Source organism: Triticum urartu, chromosome 6A, assembly GCF_056163025.1.
Source record: "Triticum urartu cultivar PI428250 chromosome 6A, HENAU_Tu73, whole genome shotgun sequence".
Lineage (NCBI taxonomy): Eukaryota > Viridiplantae > Streptophyta > Magnoliopsida > Poales > Poaceae > Triticum > Triticum urartu.
The window spans coordinates 179955587-179979948 of record NC_141878.1 but is presented as its reverse complement, the minus strand read 5'-3'; the positions used below and the strand labels follow the sequence as shown (position 1 = coordinate 179979948).

At 47.4% G+C, this 24362-nt stretch overlaps 1 protein-coding gene across 1 annotated transcript; it reads right to left on the bottom strand.

Annotated features, from left to right (window-relative positions):
* Positions 1-152: 152 nt before the first annotated feature.
* Positions 153-6293, bottom strand: LOC125517554 (glucomannan 4-beta-mannosyltransferase 1). The gene is made up of 9 exons (XM_048682756.2): positions 5806-6293; positions 5570-5668; positions 3651-3903; positions 1928-2038; positions 1684-1820; positions 1402-1515; positions 1106-1305; positions 776-973; positions 153-685 (listed from the first exon to the last, which is right to left on the bottom strand). Exons 1-9 carry the CDS (start codon positions 6085-6087, stop codon positions 523-525), a joined length of 1557 nt encoding a protein of 518 aa, XP_048538713.1. The 5' UTR covers positions 6088-6293; the 3' UTR covers positions 153-522.
* Between the last annotated feature and the right edge of the window lie 18069 nt (positions 6294-24362).

Genomic DNA, 24362 nt, shown 5'->3' with positions numbered 1-24362 from the left:
TTTGTTTGGTTGGTTTGATGGGGTTTTTTTTTCCTGGAGCAGTGGCGTGTCTTCTCTTCTGCTTCAACATGTGTCGACTGATGCTACCTGGGGAACAATGTCTCATCTAGCACACTGCACACTTAAAATTCTGAAGGCAGCACACGGAAAAATCCGAACAATCTGATCTTGCTCACACATTCCTGAACCTTTTTCCTTTCTTATACTATTAGTATTACATTCGACTTGGAAGCAGACATCCTGCTCCCCATAACCACGGGCACGTACTCGCTACAAGCAAAAAGAGAACACCACAAATACACATGCAGTGACCTTACACTGCACCTCGCTTTCTTTTACAATAGCACATTCAAGGGAATGCTGCAATACTATCAGTCTCCAAGGAGGAAGGAAAACAAAGAGAAACCCAGAGACGACTGCGTGATCTTTACTTTTGAACTGGCTATGCACGGCCAACTAACTTTTGCTGATTTCTCAGGGAACTGTGAACTGCTGAGAGAGATGATCCCGACGTTCTTTCAGTTATGACTGAGGGACGATTGTGCCGACGTAGCCAACCCCGACGACGAAGAAAGCCATCGACTGGAAGAAAAGGTATATGAAGAAATTGTCCTTCCCGAACGCGACATCGTACCACCCACATGAGAAGAGGAAGGCTCCCACGCCGAGCTCCGGAACGTTTAGCCTGAAAATTTTCATCTCTGAAAGTTAGTTACCGAAAGGCTGAGGCAAAAAAGGTGGCAAATGTGTGCATTTTGTCTTGTTTGTTCAGTACCTCTCCCACATCCTCATGAATGACTTCCTGGCTGATGCTTTGTTAGCAGATTTCATCTTCATGGCGCTGCCGAGCTTCTCCGTGACGACCCATTCATTCGCCCTGCCTGCCTCTAACAAGCCAATCAATGTGGCCTTGGTTCTATGCAGCGACATGACGTTTTCGAAGAGGATCCAGAAGAAAAGCAAGTGAAAAGACCTGCCAAAATTGGTGCATTTTCGTCAGGTAAACACACAATTTGATCAAATACTAATTATAACTGAACGATCATTACTTGCTTATTATATTTTTATGTGAATGTGAGCTCTTTACAGGCTATAATATAATTACCTGGGAGTTCCAACAGAGTTGAGAAGAGTGATGATTGTGGGAATGTAGACGCAACCCCACTTCGGTATATGAACCTCAGGGACAAAGATGGTTGTCGGGATGATGATGCAGTAGAAGGTGAATGTCACAATGTGGGCAACGATCTTGCGCACCAAGAAGAAATTGTAGATGACATGAAACTTCTTCCAGATTGTCACTTTCTGCACACACACACAAGATCAATAGCATCTGAGTTAGCAACATAGTTAAGGTGTTGTCTTAAAACAGAATTGGACTTGATGGGTGCTGGGGCAGACCTTATTTGTCACAATCTCCACCAGCATCTTCCTGAACAGGTTTGCTGGACCACATGACCATCTGTGCTGCTGAAACCGGAAGGCTTTGAAAGTGCTGGGGAGTTCACTCTTAACCTGAGAAACATTGCAGAATTTTCGTTAACTCCAATTTTTCACTGTCAAATTCCTTTTACTACTGTCTCATTTAAAAAAAAATAGGAACGTGGTATTGAAAGAGAAAAGCCAAAGGATGTGCGCTGTATGTTATCTGAATCTGATGGTTTGCATGATTGATCAATGTACCTGAACATCGCCGAGGTAGACAAACTTCCATCCCTTGAGGCTGGCCCGGATAGCTAGATCCATGTCCTCCACGGTGGTCCTGTCCTTCCAGCCCCCTGCTTCATTCACTGCAGCAATGCGCCACACACCGGCGGTTCCTGGTAGAAGAAATCATTGAGATTGTTAGACAGATGCCATGGATAAATTGGTACCAATGTCGAATAAAATCATCCGAAAGGACATGGAAGACCGGACTGAATCTCACCGTTGAAGCCGAAGAAGGCGCAGACGGAGGAGCTCACTTCCTGCTCCACTTTGAAGTGGTAATCCAAGGACATCTCCTGCATCCTCGTCATCAGGCATTCATCCGCGTTCACTGATCACAACCAACAACAGCACACTCATCAGCATCCCTCCCCAGCATGATTGTCACCGGTGAAAAAAAATGTACAGCTCAAAAGTTACCGTCAGGCCAACTTTTCACTATTACCCTTGACTTTTCACAGTACTACATAGCCACACAGTCGCTCGCCTTCTTTTTACTGTTAGCAGCATCAAACACATTGAGCATGAGCATGCTTGGTTCCGTTTTGTGTGGGGAATAACAGGTTGGTTTTGTTCGGTTGCTTCACCCGTACAGTACAGTTGGACCGAGCAGAGGATGTGGGCGCACTGCACTGACACGGCCCAATAAAAAGTAAATCTTGGAGGTTAGCCGCAGGGAGCACTCGCAAATCTTGGAGCTTTATAGGGCGGACCCTGCAGTCTTTGCAGACACATCACGGGATCACGGCACGATTCAAGCCGGCGCCACCCCGCGCTAATCTGTCTGGCCGCGCCCCACGACGGCAAAGGTGAATCTAGGACGCGAGCTGGTGGCATGGCATGGCATCATGCAATGATGATCTAAACACACACCGAGAATCTCAGATGCCGCACTTCAGTACTGACGAGTTATGAGCTAGTAGTATTGAGTTGAGTACCAATATGCTTATCTCTGCCGTGGCAATTTCTATTGCTGTCTGCGAGGACAAATCTCGGGCGCCAGGACAAGGCACGCCCTGCCTGCACCGCAACTGGATGCGGTAGTGACAAGAAGCCATGGCCGACGTGGCCCACGCCGGTCACCGACGGCGGGCCCGCGGGCCATGTAGAGGCGGGCCGCACCACGTGGGCGCCCGAAGATCTGTCCCATGGCCCACGCTGCTAACCGGGAAAAGCGCAGAGAGCCTGACGAGCGGACGCCACGCAGCACTATTCGGATCACCGACGGCGCCACCGACGACGAGTCGACGGCCGAGGGGGTCTCCCTCGTTTAGATCGTGCGATCGGATCGGCGAGGAGCCGGGCCGGAGTGAACTCCGGCCGACCGACAGCCGGCCGCCCCAGGGAAGGGATGCATACCCAGGCACGAGACGCGCCGCACGCAACAGTGGCGGCCACGGGGACGTGCCGTCCCTCCCGCAAGGACTTAACTTGCCATCCCTCCCAACCGTACCGTACCATGGCGCCACGGTACGCAACCGACCCGCCAGATCTAGCAGAGCGTACTAGCACCACCACGAGCTAGCTGATCCCCCATGAGGCAAAACGCTCTCCAGGCATTATTATTTTATTTTATTTTAGCGCTAAGAGGAAACTTGGATCTTCCTTCAGGTGTCCAGCTACATCCTCCCAGTGGCCTTCGGGCGAGACAGCACGGTTGGAAGAAGAGTTAGTTGGGCTTGGACGCATCCTAGGCTTGCTTCCAAACAGGGAAACTGGCCGCCGATCCTGATTCCTAGACTGAACCGCGGTGAAACCTTTGAAGCACGGTGGCCTCTGTCTTTTTCTTCCTTTCGTTCTCTTGATTGATTATTCTAGCCTACATACAGTACAAGATGCCAAAATTTCCTACTTTTGTGTCCCCTAAGGCACGCCGCTGAAACTGAACTCGCAAATTTTGAGGAACTGAACTGAAGTAATGATTCTTTTTGGTGAAAACTTACCGAAGCGCCATCGCGCCTGGACGAGGGCGATCTCCGGGTTGTGGTGGAGGTAGGGGATGGTGCGGTGCAGGAAGTCGGGGTCCGGCTGGAAGTCGGCGTCGAAGATGACCATGTACTCGCACTCGCGCACGTACCCGTGCTTCATCCCGGCCTTGAGCGCGCCGGCCTTGTACCCCTTGCGGTCCTCCCGGATCTGGTACGTGATGTTGATCCCCTTGTGCGCCCACCGCTCGCACTCCATCCGAACCATTTCCTGCACGGGCCAAGCACACATGATGATTAGCCGCCGTTGATTGACAGGCACGTTTCACAATTCACATTCACAACGAGTAGGCAATTATTGGGTGGGACGTAAATTGAAATGCCCACGGCTCTCATGGTATCCTCCTTTTGGAGGGACAAGTACCATAACCAATACTATTAAGATCATAATACTGTTGGCATCTTTCTAAGCTTGGAAACGACGACTAAGCTGCAAACCATGTAATGCCATCTCTGGATGCCATTACTACATTGTACAAAACACATGGTTTACACATAGTGGACACCTAGTAAACCAGGACCAAGCCGGGAAGGGCTAGTGGCGTAGTAGTAGAACCAAACGTGGATTACAATCAACGTCCTAGGCTGGGCCAAGCAAGGGCTGACCATGGCCTAAACTAATGAGTAATGAGAACCGACGACAGGGCCCCGTACGCACCAGCCAAGCATGCCTTGCCACGGCCTACGTACCCCAAGCTTAATTACTGTCTGCCGATCGCGAGGATCACGTACAACTACGGTGGCGACTTGATTACACATTTAACGGCGTGCCCCGTCACGTGCCCAGCACGTGCTTTTCCAGGGGAATAACCGCGCAGGGGTTTTTGCCTTGCTTTCCCCCCGTTTATTTTATTTTATATTATTTTTTACCTCTTGGAAGGAAGGCCGTAATAGTAAAAGAAAGAAAAGAAAATATTCTGACAAGTGCCAGCTCTGGTTGATCCGGCGCGTAAAAGATACTAGGGTAATCGCCACTTGTGGCCCGTCGGTCAAACCGTTGGGGGCATTTAATGCCCGTCCGATCTCCAATTAACGACACCGGACCGCGCGCAGCGTCCTTGCTAGTAGCACAGCATAGCCCGCCCCGCCAAAATCATCGGGAGCCGTTCCTTCGCGCGCGAAAGATGCCCAGATTTTTTTCGGCTCTTGTTCGTGGATTATCACGACCCCCCAATGTGAATCCCAGTTTGGAGGGCAGACAAAAATGGAAAACGGTTTTGATCTTCGCCGCCCTGTTTTCCGATCACGGAAACGGCGAGACAGCCGTGTAACCGCACACACAGGACACACCATCAGTTTGGGCACCGACAAGCGCAGGCGTGTCAACTACTACTACTCCTACTCCTCAACACGAGTCTGAATTGACTAGGCACAAATGTTAAATAGAAAAACATTTCAGATTTTTAGTTACACAGCGTGTGCCGCACATGGTTAGATTTGCTAGGTGAAGCTGAGAGTTATTACTAGTAACTAATGGCCAAATCTCGCTGGGAGCTGGGGAGTGGCTCCTTGCTCTTAATTATAAACAGGGGGAAGCCCTGTGCCGTGACGGCGACCGCGAGGCAGTACCCAGGCCAGGCGACGTGTCTAAAAGACAAGGCCGGTCGGAGCCTGGCACTGCAGCGAGCGCCCCGGGTGTCACGGCTTTTCCCTTTGGGAAAAATGGAAAAGGGGACGGTGGAGTGAGAGGGAATCCCGGGAGCTTCGAGGTTCGGGTGGACGGACCATGGATAGTTTTGGGGTGGGGGGTGGCAGGGGGCGTAGTCACCGACAGGTGAACATGAGCCTCCATAATTACCAGGCCGGTACTACTACCACTGGCACCACTACTTGTACTGTTCGACCCGAGAGCGGCCGGGGGATAAGATCTTCCTCACCTTGACGAGGGGGTCCGTGGAATCGTCCAGCACCTGCACCACCAGCCGATCCGACGGCCACGACAGCCCGCACACCGCGCCGATCGACAGCTGATACACCTGCACGTATTATCACGCACAAAATATGAAAAAAATGTTAAATGCAAGAAGAAACCAATGGGTGAGAGGAACAGAGAGGGAAGTGGAGCTGGAGCTTGTGGCGGCAATGGCGATGGGGCGGAAGGAAAATGTGGTACCTCCCGCTCGTTGAACATGGGGATCTGGACGAGCACGACGGGGAAGGCGGCGCTGCCGAGCTCGGGGTCGTCGTCCTCGCAGATGGGGTCGCATTTGTACCGGCGCTCCGGCCGGCGGCCGAGCAGCTTCACCCCGACGATGACCACCGCCATGTAGAGCCGCTCCAGGAAGAGCAGCACCGACATGAGCAGGCACAGCGCCACCGCCAGCTTCAGCAGCGGCACGATCACCGGCGCCCGCACCTGCGACCACGCGTCCGGCAGCCCCACCGCCGCGTCCATCGCTCGCTCGCTCGCCTTGCCCTTGGCTACGCTAGACCTCCTCGCCGGCGGCCGGGACGAGGTAATGCCACGCGCGAGGCCCTGCTAGCTAGCTTAGCTAGAGCAAGCTAGCGTGTGCCAGGGGCTGCGGGCTGGCCAGTGTGGAGCGAGCTGGGACTGTGGGGGGAGCTGCTTTGGGGGATGGAGTGGTGTGTGCGAGTGTGTGCGGGGTTTTATAAAAGGGGCGCGAGGCGCAGCTGCACATGTAGGGTTTTGTGTGGACTTACTATGCGCCATGGATTCCGTTTCCAAGGAGTGTAAAATGAGTAGAATAGGGCACAGCGGCGTGGTGATAAGTAAAGGGGGGCGGGGATTGGATTTAACAGTGCAAAGCGGCGCCATGATTTGTCGGGCGGGGGTGAGATCGGATGGGGTCGGGCGAGGGAGTGTCGGTGGTGCGCCGCGGGGGTAGGAACTGGGACGAGCCGGCTGAGCTGAGCTCATGTGTCACAAGGTCAGTTAAGTGGTTATTGCCTACGCCGTGCTGGTCACTGTGGGTTGGGGTGGTTTCGTTTGTGGATGGATGGATGGATATTGTGCAGCTTTTGGGTGGGATTTGCTTTTTAGCCAAAAGGGAGACGAAAGCAGATTAAGAGCAAAGATGGGAAATTGAGGAATCCTGTTCCTAGTTTGGTAGTAGGACATGTTTCTTGTACTACTGTATCAGTGGGGAAACGGTAAGAGAAAATTGTTGAGAAACAAAAAAGTACGATGTAGGTAAACATGCACACACACTGTCACGTACGCACACACTCATGGTACGTGCTGAAAACCAGAGTCGTTTTTTGGAAAAGGAGGACATCCCGGCCCCTGCATGGGAAAGAAAGATGCATCAAAAAACCAGAGTCATGGAGTTCAAAATTGATAAAGTCACCACATGTGTGTCACTATCGACGAAAACATCACACACAATTGAAAAAACACAATGCATCAACAAATACATTTTAATTTTTGGTGAGTTAGAGTACAACAATACTCCTAACCATCTTTTTCTCACGAGACTTGTGTCTGAGTGGTTAGTATGGTGTGTAATACTATGCTAGTACTTTTTATAGATCATGGCCTTGTTTTACTGGTATCTCATTTTGATCGGGCTTCTTCCTGCAGATAACACTATCACCCTTCTGATTGGATTCAATTATTCACCGTTCTCTAAGGATGGTTGAAAAAACGGCACCTACTAGGCATCAACACGATGATCCCTAGGAAGGATCAGTCGGCTCATGTATTGTCCTACCGACTCACTCATCTCTCCCCTCCTCTTTCCACACCCCTCGAAGGGAACCACCTACTCGTTTGCCATCGTCCATTGTCGTCCTCTCCAGCACCATTGTAAGCGCCTCCCCTTGCACTCACGATCGATCTTGGGTTGCTAGGGAGCAAGAGGAATGGGGAATTAGTTATCTGTTGTGTAAAACCACTCATCCACCCTCACAGCGAGTTCAACCATCCGCCCGAAGCCAATTTGTTGCTAGCTAGCGATAGAGGAAGAAGGAAGCGGAATTTTTGTACATGTACTTTACGAGACCTGTTTGGCCCAATTCTTGTCAGCGGGCCAATGAGGCGATCCTTTTCCCCTGGTGGGCCGGCCTGCCTCTTCAATTCCCGCGCCTTTAGTGTTGTCATTCTTCGCAGTCGTAGATTGAGGAGTGCTCACACCCCATGGTTCTTGAGAAGTGGCTTGTCTCCAAGCCATAGAACAAGGAAATGTTTCCTTCAATGAATCCTCGTCTTACATCAGCAGAAGGAGAACAAGACCACTCAACAAGAACCCGAGGAATAGTCTTGGAGCCCACATGATGAACCCTGCGACGGAGAAATTTGAGAGGAATTTGAAATTCATCATCAACATGAGGTAAAGATGTCTGAACTTGAGTCACAAGTAGAATATACTTCTCCAATTGGAGAACATGAAAGTCTGGATGTATTTTGCTAGAATCTGGTAATTCCAGCCTGTAAGCAATGTCACCAATCGTGGCAATAGTCAAATACAGACCATGAAATTTGAATGCAAGTTTATGATTTACACGATGAACCACAAATGATTGAACATAAGGTTGCATTTTTACAAAGACCTTATCTCCAATAGCAAAACTGCGTTCAGCTCTCTGTTTGTCAACCTGGGTCTTTTGACATTGGTGAGCTCTCAACAAATGTTGTCTTATTGGTTCATGCATGATAGCTCTAGCATCTAAACTGAAGGAAATATGCCCTAGAGGCAATAATAAAGTTGTTATTTATATTTCCTTATATCATGATAAATGTTTATTATTCATGCTAGAATTGTATTAACCGGAAACTTAGTACATGTGTGAATACATAGACGAACAGAGTGTCCCTAGTATGCCTCTACTAGACTAGCTCGTTAATCAAAGATGGTTAAGTTTCCTAGCCATAGACATGTGTTGTCATTTGATGAACGGGATCACATCATTAGAGAATGATGTGATGGACTAGACCCATCCGTTAGCTTAGCACTATGATCGTTTAGATTATTGCTATTGCTTTCTCCATAACTTATACATGTTCCTATGACTATGAGATTATGCAACTCCCGAATACCGGAGGAACACTTAGTGTGCTATCAAACATCACAACGTAACTGGGTGATTATAAAGATGATCTACAGGTGTCTCCGATGGTGTTTGTTGAGTTGGCATAGATCGAGATTAGGATTTTTCACTCCGATTGTCGGAGAGGTATCTCTTGGCCCTCTCGGTAATGCACATCACTATGAGCCTTGCAAGCAATGTGATTAATGAGTTAGTTACGGGATGATGCATTACAGAACAAGTAAAGAGACTTGCCGGTGACGAGATTGAACTAGGTATGATGATACCGACGATCGAATCTCGGGCAAGTAACATACTGATGACAAAGGGAACAACGTATGTTGTTATGCGATTTGACCGATAAAGATCTTCATAGAATATGTAGGAACCAACATGAGCATCCAGCTTCCGCTATTGGTTATTGACCGAAGATGAGTCTCAGTCATGTCTACATAGTTCTTGAACCTGTAGGGTACACACACTTAACGTTCGATGATGATATGTACTGCGAGTTATGTGATTTGATGTACCGAAGGTTGTTCGGAGTCCCGGATGTGATCACAGACATGACGAGGAGTCTCGAAATGGTCGAGGCACAAAGATTGATATATTGGAAGGTTATGTTTGGACATTGGAAAGGTTTCAGATAGGTTCGGGCATTTTCCGGAGTACGGGGGAGTTACCGGAACCCCCGGGGGGTTAATGGGTGAGGGAGTCCTGGACTAAGGGGTCCTCGGGTGTCCGGCCCGTTACTATTGGGCTGTACTGATGGGCTGTGAAGACATGAAGGCCGAAGACTGTACCTGTGTCCGGATTGGACTCTCCTTGGCGTGGAAGGCAGGCTTGGCGACCGACTATGAAGATTCCTTCTTATGTAACCGACTCTATGTAACCCTAGATCCCCCCGGTGTCTATATAAACCGGAGGGGTTAGTCCGAAAAGGATATACTCATTACCATAGTCATACATGCTAGGCTTTAAGGGTTTAGCCATTACGATCTCGTGGTAGATCAACTCTTGTAACACTCATATTCATCAAGATCAATCAAGCAAGACGTAGGGTATTACCTCCATAGAGAGGGCCCGAACCTGGGTAAACATCGTGTCCCCCGTCTCCTGTTACCATCGATCCTAGACGCACTGTTCGGGACCCCTACCCGAGATCCACCGGTTTTGACACCGACATTGGTGCTTTCATTGAGAGTTCCACTGTGCCGTCGACGAAAGGCTCGATGGCTCACCTTGTCCTTAAAGATAACATCACCTCCGGGGGAGCTCTAGCCCCGGGCCAAACCCTCCGCTTTGGGAATAGCCACAGACTACGATCGGATCGGGCCTAAAACTGATCAAGGAGAAATCGAGACCCTACCGGTCACCCACCAGATTGCGGTAGTCGTGGAGCAGGACGGCGAGTCTTCTTCTATACCCAAGACGGACTATGTTCAGATCACCGATCAGGAAGAGTCGGATACCCACCCGCGAAAGGATGCGACCAGCCCTCCGAACATAGCATCGGACGACGGTCCTAAACAATTAGAAGATATTCCGGAACTCAGGCTGTTAAGCTCGGAAGGTCGTCAGACTCCGGATAATCGGTCAGATCGGGGTTCGGATTTAATTACACCCACCCACCCGGATATAGACGCTCTCATGAGCATAAAACAACAGTCTCAGGAAACAGTCCACCATTTCTGGGCTAGATTCCTCCTTGTCAAGGACAAGGTAAAATATTGCCGTGACGAGGATGCAATATCAGTGTTATGCAACAATTGCGCGGACGAAGGAATCCTCAACGCCATCAATCGCCGCCGCATACTGAAATTCGCTGCTTAGCAACCATCGTACAAAAGTACAGCACGGTGGAGAGCACCTGGAAAACTCAGGCAGCTCGCTGGGAACCGTCAGTCCCAACTCAACTCCCCTACAGGCGAAAAGGGCGCACCCTCGTGGCACGCCCAGTCCAACAGTCAAGAAACACAAAACCACTATGCGGCATGACACCGTTCTGGTGGGGTGACTCGATGGCCCATGCAAAATACATACAACACCAGATACCGTGGCAACCTTAGCCTTAGAGCATATTGGATACTACGACAGGTAGCCAAGAGCGGCGAGGACATCCTTATCAAGGATGACCCAGAACGGCATCCCCCAGGGGACGATAACTCAAGAGTATTGACGGTCTTTGAGACATTCGCTTCAAACAACAAGCGCAAAAGGGTGCTTCGCGAGCTCGCCGAAGTCTTGCCAAATTGCTGCGATAAACCCCTAGAATGACACGGCTATAACATTCAACGCCGGTGACGAACCAAAGTACAGAACAGTACGAGCGCCACCCGCGTTAGTCCTCAGTCCCATCGTGGATGGGTTTCGACTTACCAAGGTCCTCATGGACGGCAGCAGCGGACTAAACCTCATTTATGAGGACACACTCCATAAAATGGAAATAGACAGGAGCCGCATCATGCAAAGTAACACAACCTTCCGAGGAATCATTCCCAGCCGGGAGCCGCGGTGCGCGGGCAAAATCACACTTGACGTAGTATTCGGCACGCGGGAGAACTATCGGTCCGAAGAAATAACTTTCCAAGTGGCCCCTTTCGGGAGCGGATATCACGCCCTGTTTGGGCGGGATGCTTTTACACGCTTTCAGGCCATACCCCATTACGAGTATATGAAGCTCAAAATGCCCGGATCAAACGGTATAATCACTCTCATCACTGATCCGGACATAGCACTCCGTGCTGAAAACAAAACCGCATCCCTGGCCCTGGAGGAGCTATCCGAAGCCCTCACGGCCGACGAATTAACCGCACTACGCTCCACAGTGGACAGGGACGACGTGATCCTCGACAAACGCCCTAAATCCACATCCTTCAAACCAGCAGAAGAAATAGTCAAATTTCAAGTCCACCCAACAGACCCCAAGAAGACAGCATCTATCAGAGCTCAACTGAATCCAACAGTTGACACCGCACTACGAGAATTCCTGCGCGAAAACTGGGACATATTCGCCTGGCACCCTTCAGTTATGACAGGGATCCCACACGAGCTGGCCGGACATAGACTCAACATATTAAAGGGGTTTAAACCGGTTAAGCAATCACTGCGGCGCTTTTCCGAACCCAAACGACAAGCCATGGGGGAGGAGCTGGCCAAACTCATCGAGGCCGGATTCATTAGAGAAATCAAACACCCGGACTGGCTGGCAAACCTGGTGATGGTACCAAAGAAGGACAAATCCTGGCGCCTGTGCATCGATTTCAAAGACCCCAACAAGGCTTTCCCTAAGGATCCCTTCCCCCTCCCCCGCATTGATCAAATCATCGACGCCACCGCAGGACACGACTCACTGTGTTTCCTCGATGCATATTACGGATACCATCAAATCAAAATGAAGGAGTCCGATCAAGCCGCAAGAGCATTTATCACCCCATATGGGCCATTATGCTTCAACACCATGCCCTTTGGGCTCAAGAACGCCGGCGCCACATACCAACGCATGATTCAAACATGCCTGAAGAAACAGATCGGCAAAACAGTAGAAGCTTACGTCGATGACGTCGCCATCAAAACCAGGCACGTCAAAACACTAATAGACGACTTACGTCTTACATTCGACAACCTCCGGGTGTATGACATTAAGCTCAACCTGGAAAAGTGTGTCTTCGGCGTCCCCGCTGGAAAACTGCTGGGCTTCATCATTTCCAATAGAGGAATCGAAGCAAACCCAGCCAAAATCCGAGCTTTGTCACAATTGGATAAGCCAACAGACCTTAAACAAGTTCAAAAGCTTGCGGGTTGCGTAGCAGCTCTAAGCAGCTTTATCTCCAGATTGGGAGAAAAGGCACTGCCACTCTATCGCCTTCTACGGCGAACCGACCACTTTGAGTGGATGGACGCGGCAACAGCCGGACTGGAGGAAATAAAAACCCTTCTCACGAGCAATCCAATCTTGGTCGCACCAAACGCCGACGAACTGATGTTATTATACATATCGGCAACACACCAGGTGGTGAGCGCCGTACTCGTCGTTGAACAAGAACAGGGCGGACATAAATTCCCGCTTTAGAAGCCAGTATACTACGTATCTACTGTCCTTACACCATGCAAATCCCGGTACCCTCATTATCAAAAATAGCATATTCGATCTTCATGGCATCCCGAAAGCTCCGTCACTACTTCTAGGAGTGTTCGATCACGGTGGCCTCCGAAGTACCACTCAATGACATCATAAACAATCGCGATGCTATGGGCCGGATTGCCAAATGGGCCATTGAACTCCTCCCATTTGAAATTACATATAAACCACGTCGAGCTATCAAATCCCAAGTACTGGCCGACTTCGTCGCTGAATGGACAGAGGCCAAACTTCCTAAAGAGTACGACACATACTCCAATTGGGTCATGTACTTAGACGGCTCCAAAATGCTGGCAGGGTTAGGAGCGGGCGTCGTGTTAACATCCCCTACTGGAGACATCGTCCAGTACGTTCTCCAAATACTATACACAGACTCCAATAACGCAACCGAATACGAGGCCTTATTACATGGTCTCCGAATGGCTGTCTCCATGGGCATACAACGCCTAGAAGTACGCGGGGACTCCAACCTTGCAATATCTCAAATAAACGGAGATTTCGATGCTAAAGATCCGAAGATGGCAGCGTATCGTAACGCAGTCATAAAAATATCGGCCCGGTTCGAGGGACTTGAGTTCCATCATGTGGCTCGAGAAAGTAATCAAGCGGCGGATGTTCTTGCTCGTATCGGCGCTAAGCGCGACCCCGTCCCACCCAATACTTTCCTGGAAAGGCTCTTTAAGCCATCTGTGGTGTGGCAGGGGGAGAACGGCAATACTAGTCCGGAACCAAACATAATCCAAGATCCCGGAAACACCGACGTCGTCGGGGGCTCAGCCATTGAAATAACACCGTCGGCGCATATCATCATGGCAGTCATTGCCCCATGGAACGAACCCTTCCTGGCCTACCTCAATAGGAAAGAGCTTCCTGAGGACCAGAATGAGGCCCGCTGCATTCTCCAGCGTTCAAAGGCCTACAAGGTTCAGGATGGAGAGCTCTACAAGAAAAGCGCCACCGGAGTCCTTCAACGATGTATATCCGAGGAAGAGGGGCAGCAGTTCTTGGCTGAAATTCATGCCGGACTCGGCGGTCACCACGCCGCAGCTCGGGCCCTTGTTAGCAAGGCCTTCCATACAGGGTTTTATTGGCCGACGGCTCGAGCAGATGCATAGGACCTTGTCCAACATTGCGTCGGATGCCAACTCTTTGCCAATCAAAGCCATATGCCCCCCACCGCCTTACAAACAATCCCCATCACTTGGCCTTTTACGGTCTGGGGACTCGATATGGTTGGACCCCTTAAAGGGGGAAGCCATAAGAAAAAAAAATCTGCTGGTTATTGTGGACAAATTCACTAAGTGGATAAAGGCTAAGCCGGTCAAAACGGCTGAGTCCGGCCCGGTGGTAGACTTCATATCCGATGTTGTGCACCGTTATGGTGTCCCACATAGCATCATCACTGACAACGGCTCCAATTTCACAGCCGACGAGGTAAAAACCTGGTGTACTAATCTAGGTATTAAACTCAATTATGCCTCCGTCTATCACCCACAAACCAACGGTCAAGTCGAACGAGCCAACGGTCTTATTATGAGCGGCATCAAGCCCAGACTAGTGCGAAGAATCAGATAAGCACTGGGTTGAGGAGCTCCACTCCGTACTCTGGGGGCTGCGGACCACGCCCAACCGCACTACCGGATACACACCTTTCTTCATGGTGTATGGCGCAGAGGCCGTATTGCCCTGCGATATTATGCATGACTCACCTCGAGTGCGTATGTACGAAGAGAGAGAAGCCGAGCTTGATCGGCAGGATGGCCTAGATGCCCTGGAGGAGGAACGCGATGTTGCAAAAGCCCATTCAACATTTTACCAATAGCAGGCTCGAAGATATCAAAGCAGAGAAGTACGGGCCAAGACTTACAACATTGGCGAACTCGTTCTACGCCTGCCTGAGAAGAAAAAGGACAAACTCAAGCCCAAATGGGAGGGTCCCTTCATATTTGACGAAGTTCTCACCGGAGGGGCGTATCGTCTTCGCGATGCATCAGACAATCACCTCGAGCTGAACCCCTGGAACGCGGCCAGACTCCGGAGATTCTATGCCTAGCGCCAAACCCCGTGTTCGTCTCCTGCTCCCCTGTAGTTTCCATTATTTTTTCTCTCTTTTCCGATTATTTCCTTCTTTCTTGCTTTAATGCTTTGGTTTGGCTAGACCGCACACCATCGACACATACATCTCTAAATATGTATGTCACTTGTACCTGGGGGCTTCTCAGAAAGAAGTTCTTGTCATTCCTTGAGCATTAAGCTCCTCACATATGAGTTTTTCCATATGTACCTTTTCTTTGCCACTATATGGATCGATATGACTTAAGTGTTGGCCAAGCTGGGTTGCCTGGCTCCTGTGCTTATGACGTACGTTCCCGTTAGTTCGGCTAGGGCATAAAGGGAGCACCTCTGCGATTGTTACTGCCGGGTCATCCGGATGTGTACCTCTGACTGGGTGAAGCCGAAAGCTGTCGGTGAATTGAAGATGTTTTCTAAACTCACTCCATTGTGCACCCCAGAAGTTATACAAACGGTGGTGCTCGCATCACAATTCGGACATGTACATTAAATGCATGCACACCCAGGGAAAGGAACCCTTAACGAAACTATTCTCTCTGGAAGATGTTTCTTACGATATCAATGTAATATAACATAGCTAGCCGGATACAACTTGTCTGTTCAAGCAACTATGACCCCTACGCCTAGTTTTCCATGCATACCCCGGCCTATTCGGCCGCGACGGTATTTGGAAACACTCCGCACCTTCTGGTCCGGAGGTTGGAGAGAAACGGTCTGCCATGACAAATGATATACGATTCAGCTAGATGAGGAAAGTACACAGTCACTTGGACTCGAACACCTCTTCCTCTACACCTTCCAACAGGCTGTCTAACTTACAATCCTGTTGGGAATATTTGGCGGCCACCTCTACTTGGTCATATACTATACTAACAGGAATTTCTTCCCCATTTGGCCCTACCGGTCCGACACGAGCCATGTGATTAGGATCCAGCTTGGTATATCGCGTCTTCACCCTGGCCCAGGCCTCTCGCGCACCCTCTCGGCAAGCAGATATCTTTCATAGCCGGATATGCCGCCGCGCTCCCTTGAACAGCTCTACCAGCTTCTCCATGCTTCCTGGAGGGGAGTCGGATGGCCATAAAGCCTTGGCTACACTCCGCATAGCCTGCCGAGCTTGCTCGTGCAACTGCGACAGCCCTTGCAGAAGATCATTTGATGATCCAGACACTTCCTCTTCGGGGTTCGTCAATACACCTGCAATTACAGCTATATCAGCTACAATTACCTCCAAACTGCTATAAGATAAAAGCGGCCATGTACTGAATATGCTGCCTCGCAGCTTCTTGTTCTCCTTCACAGAGTCGGCTAGCTGCGCTCACACATCTTTCAGCTCTTCGCCTAGTTTGGTGTTCGAATCCTGGAGTTTCTTTTTCTCTTCAATGACTTTTGTCAATACACGCTTGCCTGCTGCTAGTAGCTTTTTGGCTCCGTGTTCTTCGCTTCGAGCGGTGTCCAGCTGCTCTCGTACTTGGTCTAACGACCCAACACAAAGATTAGAACCCAGATTCACACTATCAGTGTATCATTATGAATTTTTGATAGAGGAAAATATTACCGGGAGTTGCCCTGTATTTCTCCAGTTCGGCATTGGCAGCAAGCAGCTGGCGCTGACACTTTTCTAGTTCCTGAGCTAGTTGGGTATTCCTCTCCGTAAGCACCTAGTTGTACATTGATCCTTAAATCAGTTGTTTCAACTCCTTTAAGTCTCGGGGGCTACTGGCATATGGTTATCATAGTCAAACAAAGTGAATTTACTTGCACATCTTTCAAATGTTGCTTTGTGGCCCTGTTAATCCCATCTCGAGCAGCCCAGATGTATGCATCGGCTGAGCTGAAGGCGTTAAACGACTCTTCTGAAAAGCTAGGGTCTTGTAAAATGGCCCGGCAGGGCCAATGATTCATGGCACTCTCCACTTCCGAGTTGGTGACGGATACATCATCCGAGTCCTCGGCTGGAGGACAGTCCGGCGTCGCCCCTGCATCAGCCCCTGTCTGCACAGCAGGATTTGAATCCTGGCTGTGGGAAGAACGGCCGTTCGAACCTCCGGATATAGTCCGGCGCACCTTCCTCCTGACACATGGAAAACGGGAAGGTCACGGTTGGACGTGACTGCTCAGGTGCAGGTTGGCGAGTTCATACCTCTTCCATGAAGGCACGGCCGTGTCTTCGTTGGCTTTCCTCTTGGAAGGCTTGCCCGGCGCGGGGGCCGATCTCTTCGAAATCGCCGAACGTCTCCCCTGTGAAGCACGATATAGTTCGGTGGGTGAGGCAGAACAAGAGCACTCTTTTAGAGAAGGTGTTTCTTAATTATTTACATGTGAAGCAGGAAGAAGGCCAGGGTAGTCGGTGATGATGGCCACTTATGTGCCATCATAGCTTGTCTGGTAAACACTCCCCCCGCAAGCACCACGAATATATCCAGATCCTCTTCAAACCCAGGATCTAGCTCCCGGTTGTGGATCTCTGGCTGTGGGGAAGGACTGTGAAGTCCTTCGGCGACCTAACGCCAGTGCTGTCATAAACATACTTGAAATTTATCAAAAGTAATCCGGAAGGGGAATGAGTGGAATAGAGGGGTCAAAGCTTACCCAACTAGGAGGATCATACATAGAATATCCATCTCTGCGCTTAATGCGAATAAACTCCTCTTCCTCCCCTTTAAACAGCTCGGCCAATATTTTGGCCAGAGCGGCGGGGGTACCCGGACCCTTTCGGCCATAGCGGGAGGCATCATCCTCTCCATTATAGTGCCACATGGGCAACCCTCTATATTGCAGCGGCTGAACCCCACACACTATGGAGATCGCCATTGCCTCGCTTATTGTCAGTCCGGACTGAGCGAGCATCTTTATCTTGCTCATAATCTGGCAAACTTCTGCGCTATCATCCTCTTCAAGACTCCATGGACGCCAACTGTGGCGTTTCTTCAGCAGAACGCTCACAAATTCACGAAGACCCTTTCGAACTGGGTCGGGAAGTGCGACGTCCTCAATATAGAACCATTCGGAAGGCCATTCTTCGGATGCCTTCCTTGGTGTGCCGGACAGATATCCGGTATCAGCGATACGCCATACTTCGGCTCCGCCCACTTCAAATATTGACTGATAACCCACAAGTATAGGGGATCACAACAGTTTTCGAGGGTAGAGTATTCAACCCAAATTTATTGATTCGACACAGGGAGAGCCAAAGAATATTCTCAAGTATTAGCAGCTGAGTTGTCAATTCAACCACACCTGGAAACTTAATATCTGCAGCAGAGTATTTAGTAGCAAAGTAATATGATATTAGTGGTAACGATAGAAAAAGTAATGGTAGCAAAAGTAATGTTTTTTGTATTTTGTAGTGATGATAACAATAGCAACGGAAAAGTAAATAAGCGAATAACAATATATGGAAAGCTCGTAGGCAATGGATCGGTGATAGAGAATTATGCCGGATGTCGTTCATCATGTAACAGTCATAACCTAGGGTGACACAGAACTAGCTCCAATTCATCAATGTAATGTAGGCATGTATTCCGAATATAGTCATACGTGCTTATGGAAAAGAACTTGCATGACATCTTTTGTCCTACCCTCCCGTGGCAGCGGGGTCCTATTGGAAACTAAGGGATATTAAGGCTTCCTTTTAATAGAGTACCGGACCAAAGCATTAACACATAGTGAATACATGAACTCCTCAAACTACGGTCATCACCGGGAGTGGTCCCGATTATTGTCACTTCGGGGTTGCCGGATCATAACACATAGTAGGTGACTATAGACTTGCAAGATAGGATCAAGAACTCACATATATTCATGAAAACATAATAGGTTCAGATCTGAAATCATGGCACTTGGGCCCTAGTGTCAAGCATTAAGCATAGCAAAGTCATAGCAACATCAATCTCAGAACATAGTGGATACTAGGGATCAAACCCTAACAAAACTAACTCGATTACATGATAAATCTCATCCAACACATCACCGTCCAGCAAGCCTATGATGGAATTACTCACGCACGGCGGTAAGCATCATGAAATTGGTGATGGAGGATGGTTGATGATGACGATGGCGACAGATTCCCCTCTCCGGAGCCCCGAACGGACTCCAGATCAGCCCTCCCGAGAGAGTTTAGGGCTTGGCAGCGGCTCCATATCGTAAAACGCGATGAATCTTTCTCCTTGATTTTTTCTCTCCGAACACGAATATATAGAGTTGGAGTTGAGGTCGGAGGAGCTCCCGGGGGGCCACGAGGTAGGGGGCGCGCCCAGGGGGGAAGCGCGCCCCCACCCTCGTGGCTAGGGTGTGGCCCTCCTGGTTTTGATCTTTTGCCAGTATTTTTTATCATTTCCAAAAATACGCTTCGTGAAGTTTTAGGTCATTCCGAGAACTTTTGTTTCTGCACATAAATAACACCATGGCAATTCTGCTGAAAACAACGTCAGTCCAGGTTAGTTCCATTCAAATCATGCAAGTTAGAGTCCAAAACAAGGGCAAAAGTGTTTGGAAAAGTAGATACGATGGAGACGTATCAACTCCCCCAAGCTTAAACCTTTGCTTGTCCTCAAGCAATTCAGTTGACAAACTGAAAGTGATAAAGAAAAACTTTTACAAACTCTATTTTCTCTTGTTGTTGTAAATATGTAAAGCCAACATTCAAGTTTTCAGCAAAGATTATAAGCTAACCATATTCACAATAACGCTTAGGTCTCATGTTTACTCATATCAATGGCATAATCAACTAGCGAGCAATAATAATAAATCTCGGATGACAGCACTTTCTTAAAACAATCATAATATGATATAACAAGACGGTATCTCGCTAGCCCTTTCTGAGACCGCAAAACATAAATGCAGAGCACCTTTAAAGATCAAGGACTGACTAGACATTGTAATTCATGGTAAAAGAGATCTAGTCAAGTCATACTCAATGTAAACTAACAGTAATGAATGCAAATGACAGTGGTGCTTTCCAACTGGTGCTTTTTAATAAGAGGATGATGACTCAACATAAAAGTAAATAGATAGGCCCTTCGCAGAGGGAAGCAGGGATTTGTAGAGGTGCCAGAGCTCGGTTTTGAAATAGAGATGAATAATATTTTGAGCGGTATACTTTCATTGTCAACATAACAACCAAGAGATGGCGATATCTTCCATACTACACACATTATAGGCGGTTCCAAAACAGAATGGTAAAGTTTATACTCCCCCTCCACCAACAAGAATCAATCCATGGCTTGCTCGAAACAACGAGTGCCTCCAACTAACAAGAGTCCCAGGGGGAGTTTTTTTTGCAATTATTTTGATTTGATTTGCATAAAGCCTGGGACTGGACATCCCGGTGACCAGCCACTTTCTCGCGAGTGAGGAGCGGAGTCCACTCCTCTTGAGAATAACCCGCCTAACATGGAAGATACGGACAGCCCTAGTTGATACATGAGCTATTCGAGCATACAAAACAGAATATTTATTTGAAGGTTTGGAGTTTGGCACATACAAATTTATTTGGAACGGCAGGTAGATACCGTCTATAGGTAGGTATGGGGGACTCATATGGAATAACTTTGGGTTTATGGGATTGGATGCACAAGCAGTATTCCTACTTAGTATAGGTGAAGGCTAGAAAAAGACTGGGAAGCGACCAGCTAGAGAGCGACAATAGTCATGAACATGCATTAAAATTAATCAACACCGAATGCAAGCATGAGTAGGATATAATGCACCATGAACATAAATATCATAGAGGCTATGTTGATTTTCAACTACATGCGTGAACATGTGCCAAGTCAAACCACTCGAATCGTTCAAAAGAGGATACCACCCTATCATACCACATCACAACCATTTTAATAGCATGTTGGCACGCAAGGTAAACCATTATAAGCTCCTAGCTAATTAAGCATGGCATAAGAAACTATGATCTCTAATTGTCATTGCAAACATGTTTATTCATAATAGGCTGAATCAGGAACGATGAACTAATCATATTTACAAAAACAAGAGAGGTCGAGTTCATACCAGCTTCTCCCTCCTCAATCAGTCCATCATATATCGTCATAATTGTCTTTCACTTGCACGACCGAATGATGTGAATAATAATAATAGTGCACGTGCATTGGACTAAGCTGGAATCTGCAAGCATTCAATAAACAGGAGAAGACAAGGCAATATGGGCTCTTTTGTCAGATCAACAATAATGCATGTAAGAGCCACTTCAACAATTTAATCATGGTCTTCTCCTATCGACCCCCAAAGAAAAGAAAAGAAATAAAACTATATACATGGGAAAGCTCCCAACAAGCAAAAGAAGAACAGGCAATCTTTTTGGGTTTTCTTTTTATTTACTACTACAAGCATGGAAAGTAAACTAATTAAAAACTACAACTAAATTTTTTTGGTTTTTCTTAAGGTTTATTAAACACACAAGAAGAAAGCATAAAAAAGAAATAAACTAGCATGGATATTACAATGAAAAAGTATGAGCACCAACATCTAGCAATGAGTGTGTGAACATGAATGTAATGTCGGTGAGAAATACGTACTCCGCCAAGCTTAGGCTTTTGTCCTAAGTTGGTCTATGGCCACGGTTGGCCTGGCGGATATCCATAGTAATAGTTGGGGTCGTACTGAGAAGAAGAAGACTATGATTGCCACTGGTTGGCAATCATCTCAGGATCCCACTGGTAATTAGACTATCGTGGAGGATCAACTTGTGGTTCTGACTTTGGCTCTATGGCTGATGTAGGGTTCTGGTAGGCGTGAATAGCCTCCAACGGAACAAGGTACTTGCCTGCAGATAAATCAAACAAGGAAGGAGCAGTCAGGGTAATAGTCTTAGGATGATGTTTATCAAAGAACAATTTGTTTTTGAGCTCATTTCCCCTATTCTTAACAATAAAATCGTGTGCTACCATACTCTTATAATCTAAATAAATAGGAGGCAACAATTTTCTTCCTTCTCATAATGCCTAATAGGTATGTTAAAATGCGCAGCTAGGCGCGAGGCGAAGATGCCTCCAAAGATGGGGCCCTTAGTACGGTTAAGATTTAACCGCTTTGCAATAATAGCACCCATGCTGAATGTGTCATCACGAAATAAGGCATGACACAAAATAACAATGTCAGGGGCACTCAGGTTTCCACAGTTTCCGTGCCCAATTAAGCATCTACTAGCAAATATAGCAAAGTAACGTAGAACAGGAAAGTGTATGCTAGTAGTTCGTGCATCGGAAACCTTCCTCGTTTCCCCTACAGTGATGGTATCAATAAACCCATCCATATCGCCGCGATGTGGTTCCTCTATGATGCCCTCGAAAGGGATTAAACAAACCCGACAAAAATCACGAAGTGACATCTCCTTATGCTCATCATATAAATAAAACTCCACCGTAGGTGGTGAGCTCCTAGCATGGAAATGAAAGTTTTGCACAAAGATATTGGTGAGTAAGAGATACTGTTCGCGCTGGTCGCGGAGGAAGGCGGTGAGGCCTGCATTCTCAGCCAATTCATAAAAATCATCATAAATCCCGTCTGCTCTCAAGAAATCATCACAAGGCCATTCACACGGCCGAACCTCCGTGATGCGAGGCAGATTATATTTGGGCTTCTTTGCTTCTTCATTTTGCTTTTCCTTCGAGTTTCGGCTCGATGAGCCCCTCAAAAATCTCTTCATTATTTTCTGAAAAATTCTGAATTTTTTAGTAACTTCAAATAAAAGTGAACCAAACTCAACAAAATTGATAGCAACTACTCCTACAAGTGCCTAGAGCCTATATCATGCACCAAAACTACTTGGAACCACATAAATTTGACATGCAAGCTCAAGAACAAGGTCACCTAAGAAGCAAAAATATGCAATGAATAAAGCACTAGAACAAAAACTAATTGGACCAATGGAGGAGTCACATACCAAGGAACAATCCCCCTAAGCAGTTTTGTGAGAGGTGCTTTGAGCAAGGAGATCGAAAATCGCAGCAAAATGAGCTAGAACTCGTGCTTGAGCTAGATAATGGTGTTTGTGGGAGGAAGAAGGAGTGTGTGGGCGCATGAATAAGTGGAGGGGAGCCACCATGGGCCCATGAGGCAGGGGGGCGCGCCCAGGGGGGTAGGGCGCGCCCTCCACCCTCGTGCCCCCCTGCTGTGTTCTCAGTGCCAAATATTCTCAAATCTTCCAGAAAAAATCATATTTAAATTACAAGGCATTTGGAGAACTTTTATTTTCGGGGTATTTTTATATTGCATGGATAATTCAGATAATAGACAGTAAATACTATTTTTATTTTGTTTAATATAAATAACAGAAAGTAAAAAGAGGGTACAGAGAGTTGTGTTTTCTAAATTCATCCATCTCATGATCATCAAAAGGAATCCATTAACAAGGTTGATCAAGTCTTGTTAACAAACTCAGTTCGAATAACATGGAACCGGAGATTTTTCAAATAACACTAGGTTACCTCAACGGGGATATGCACATCCCCAACAATAAGAATATCATATTTCTTCTTGACAGTAGGAAGAGGAAATTCAAAACCTCCAAAAATAATCGATGGAATTTTTCCAATAGAATTGATACTGTGGACTTGATGTTGTTTCCTCGAAAAGTGTACCGTATGCTCATTACCATTAACATGAAAAGTGACATTGCCTTTGGTGCAATCAATAACAGCCCTTGCAGTATTCAAAAAGGGTCTTTCAAGAATAATATACATACTATCGTCCTCGGGAATATCAAGAATAACAAAGTCCATTAAAATAGTAACATTTGCAACCACAACAGGCACATCCTCACAAATACCGACATGTATAGCAGTTGATTTATCAGCCATTTGCAAAGATATTTCAGTAGGTGTCAACTTATTCAAATCAAGTCTACGATATAAAGAGAGAGGCATAACACTAACACCGGCTCCAAGATCACATAAAGCAGTTTTAACATAGTTTCTTTTAATGGAGCATGGTATAGTGGGTACTCCTGGATCTCCAAGTTTCTTTGGTATTCCACCTTTAAAAGTATAATTAGCAAGCATGGTGGAAATTTCAGCTTCCGGTATCTTTCTTTTATTAGTAACACTATCTTTCATATACTTAGCATAAGGATTCATTTTGAGCATATCAGTTAAACGCATACGCAAAAAGATAGGTCTAATCATTTCAGCAAAGCGCTCAAAATCCTCATAATCCTTTTTCTTGGATGGTTTGGGAGGAAAAGGCATGGGTTTGTGAACCTATGGCTCCCTTTCCTTGCCGTTTTTCCTAGCAATAAAGTCTTTCTTATCATAACGTTGATTCTTTGATTGTGGGTTATCAAGATCAACAGCAGGTTCAATTTCTATATCATTATCATTGCTAGGTTGAGCATCAACATGAACATTATCATTAACATTATCACTAGTTTTAGGTTCATTACCAGATTGTGTTTCAGCATCAGAAATAGAAATATCATTTGGATTCTCAGGTGTTTTAGCAATAGGTTCACTAGAAGC

Coding starts and splice junctions, on each gene's coding strand:
- LOC125517554 (XM_048682756.2), bottom strand. CDS start 6,087: ATGGACGCGGCGGTGGGGCTGCCGGACGCGTGGTCGCAGGTGCGGGCG. Junction 2,039..3,650: donor CCAGGCGCGATGGCGCTTCG/GTAAGTTTTCAC, acceptor GGTTGTGATCAG/TGAACGCGGATGAATGCCTG. Junction 1,306..1,401: donor TGGAGATTGTGACAAATAAG/GTCTGCCCCAGC, acceptor GTGTGTGTGCAG/AAAGTGACAATCTGGAAGAA.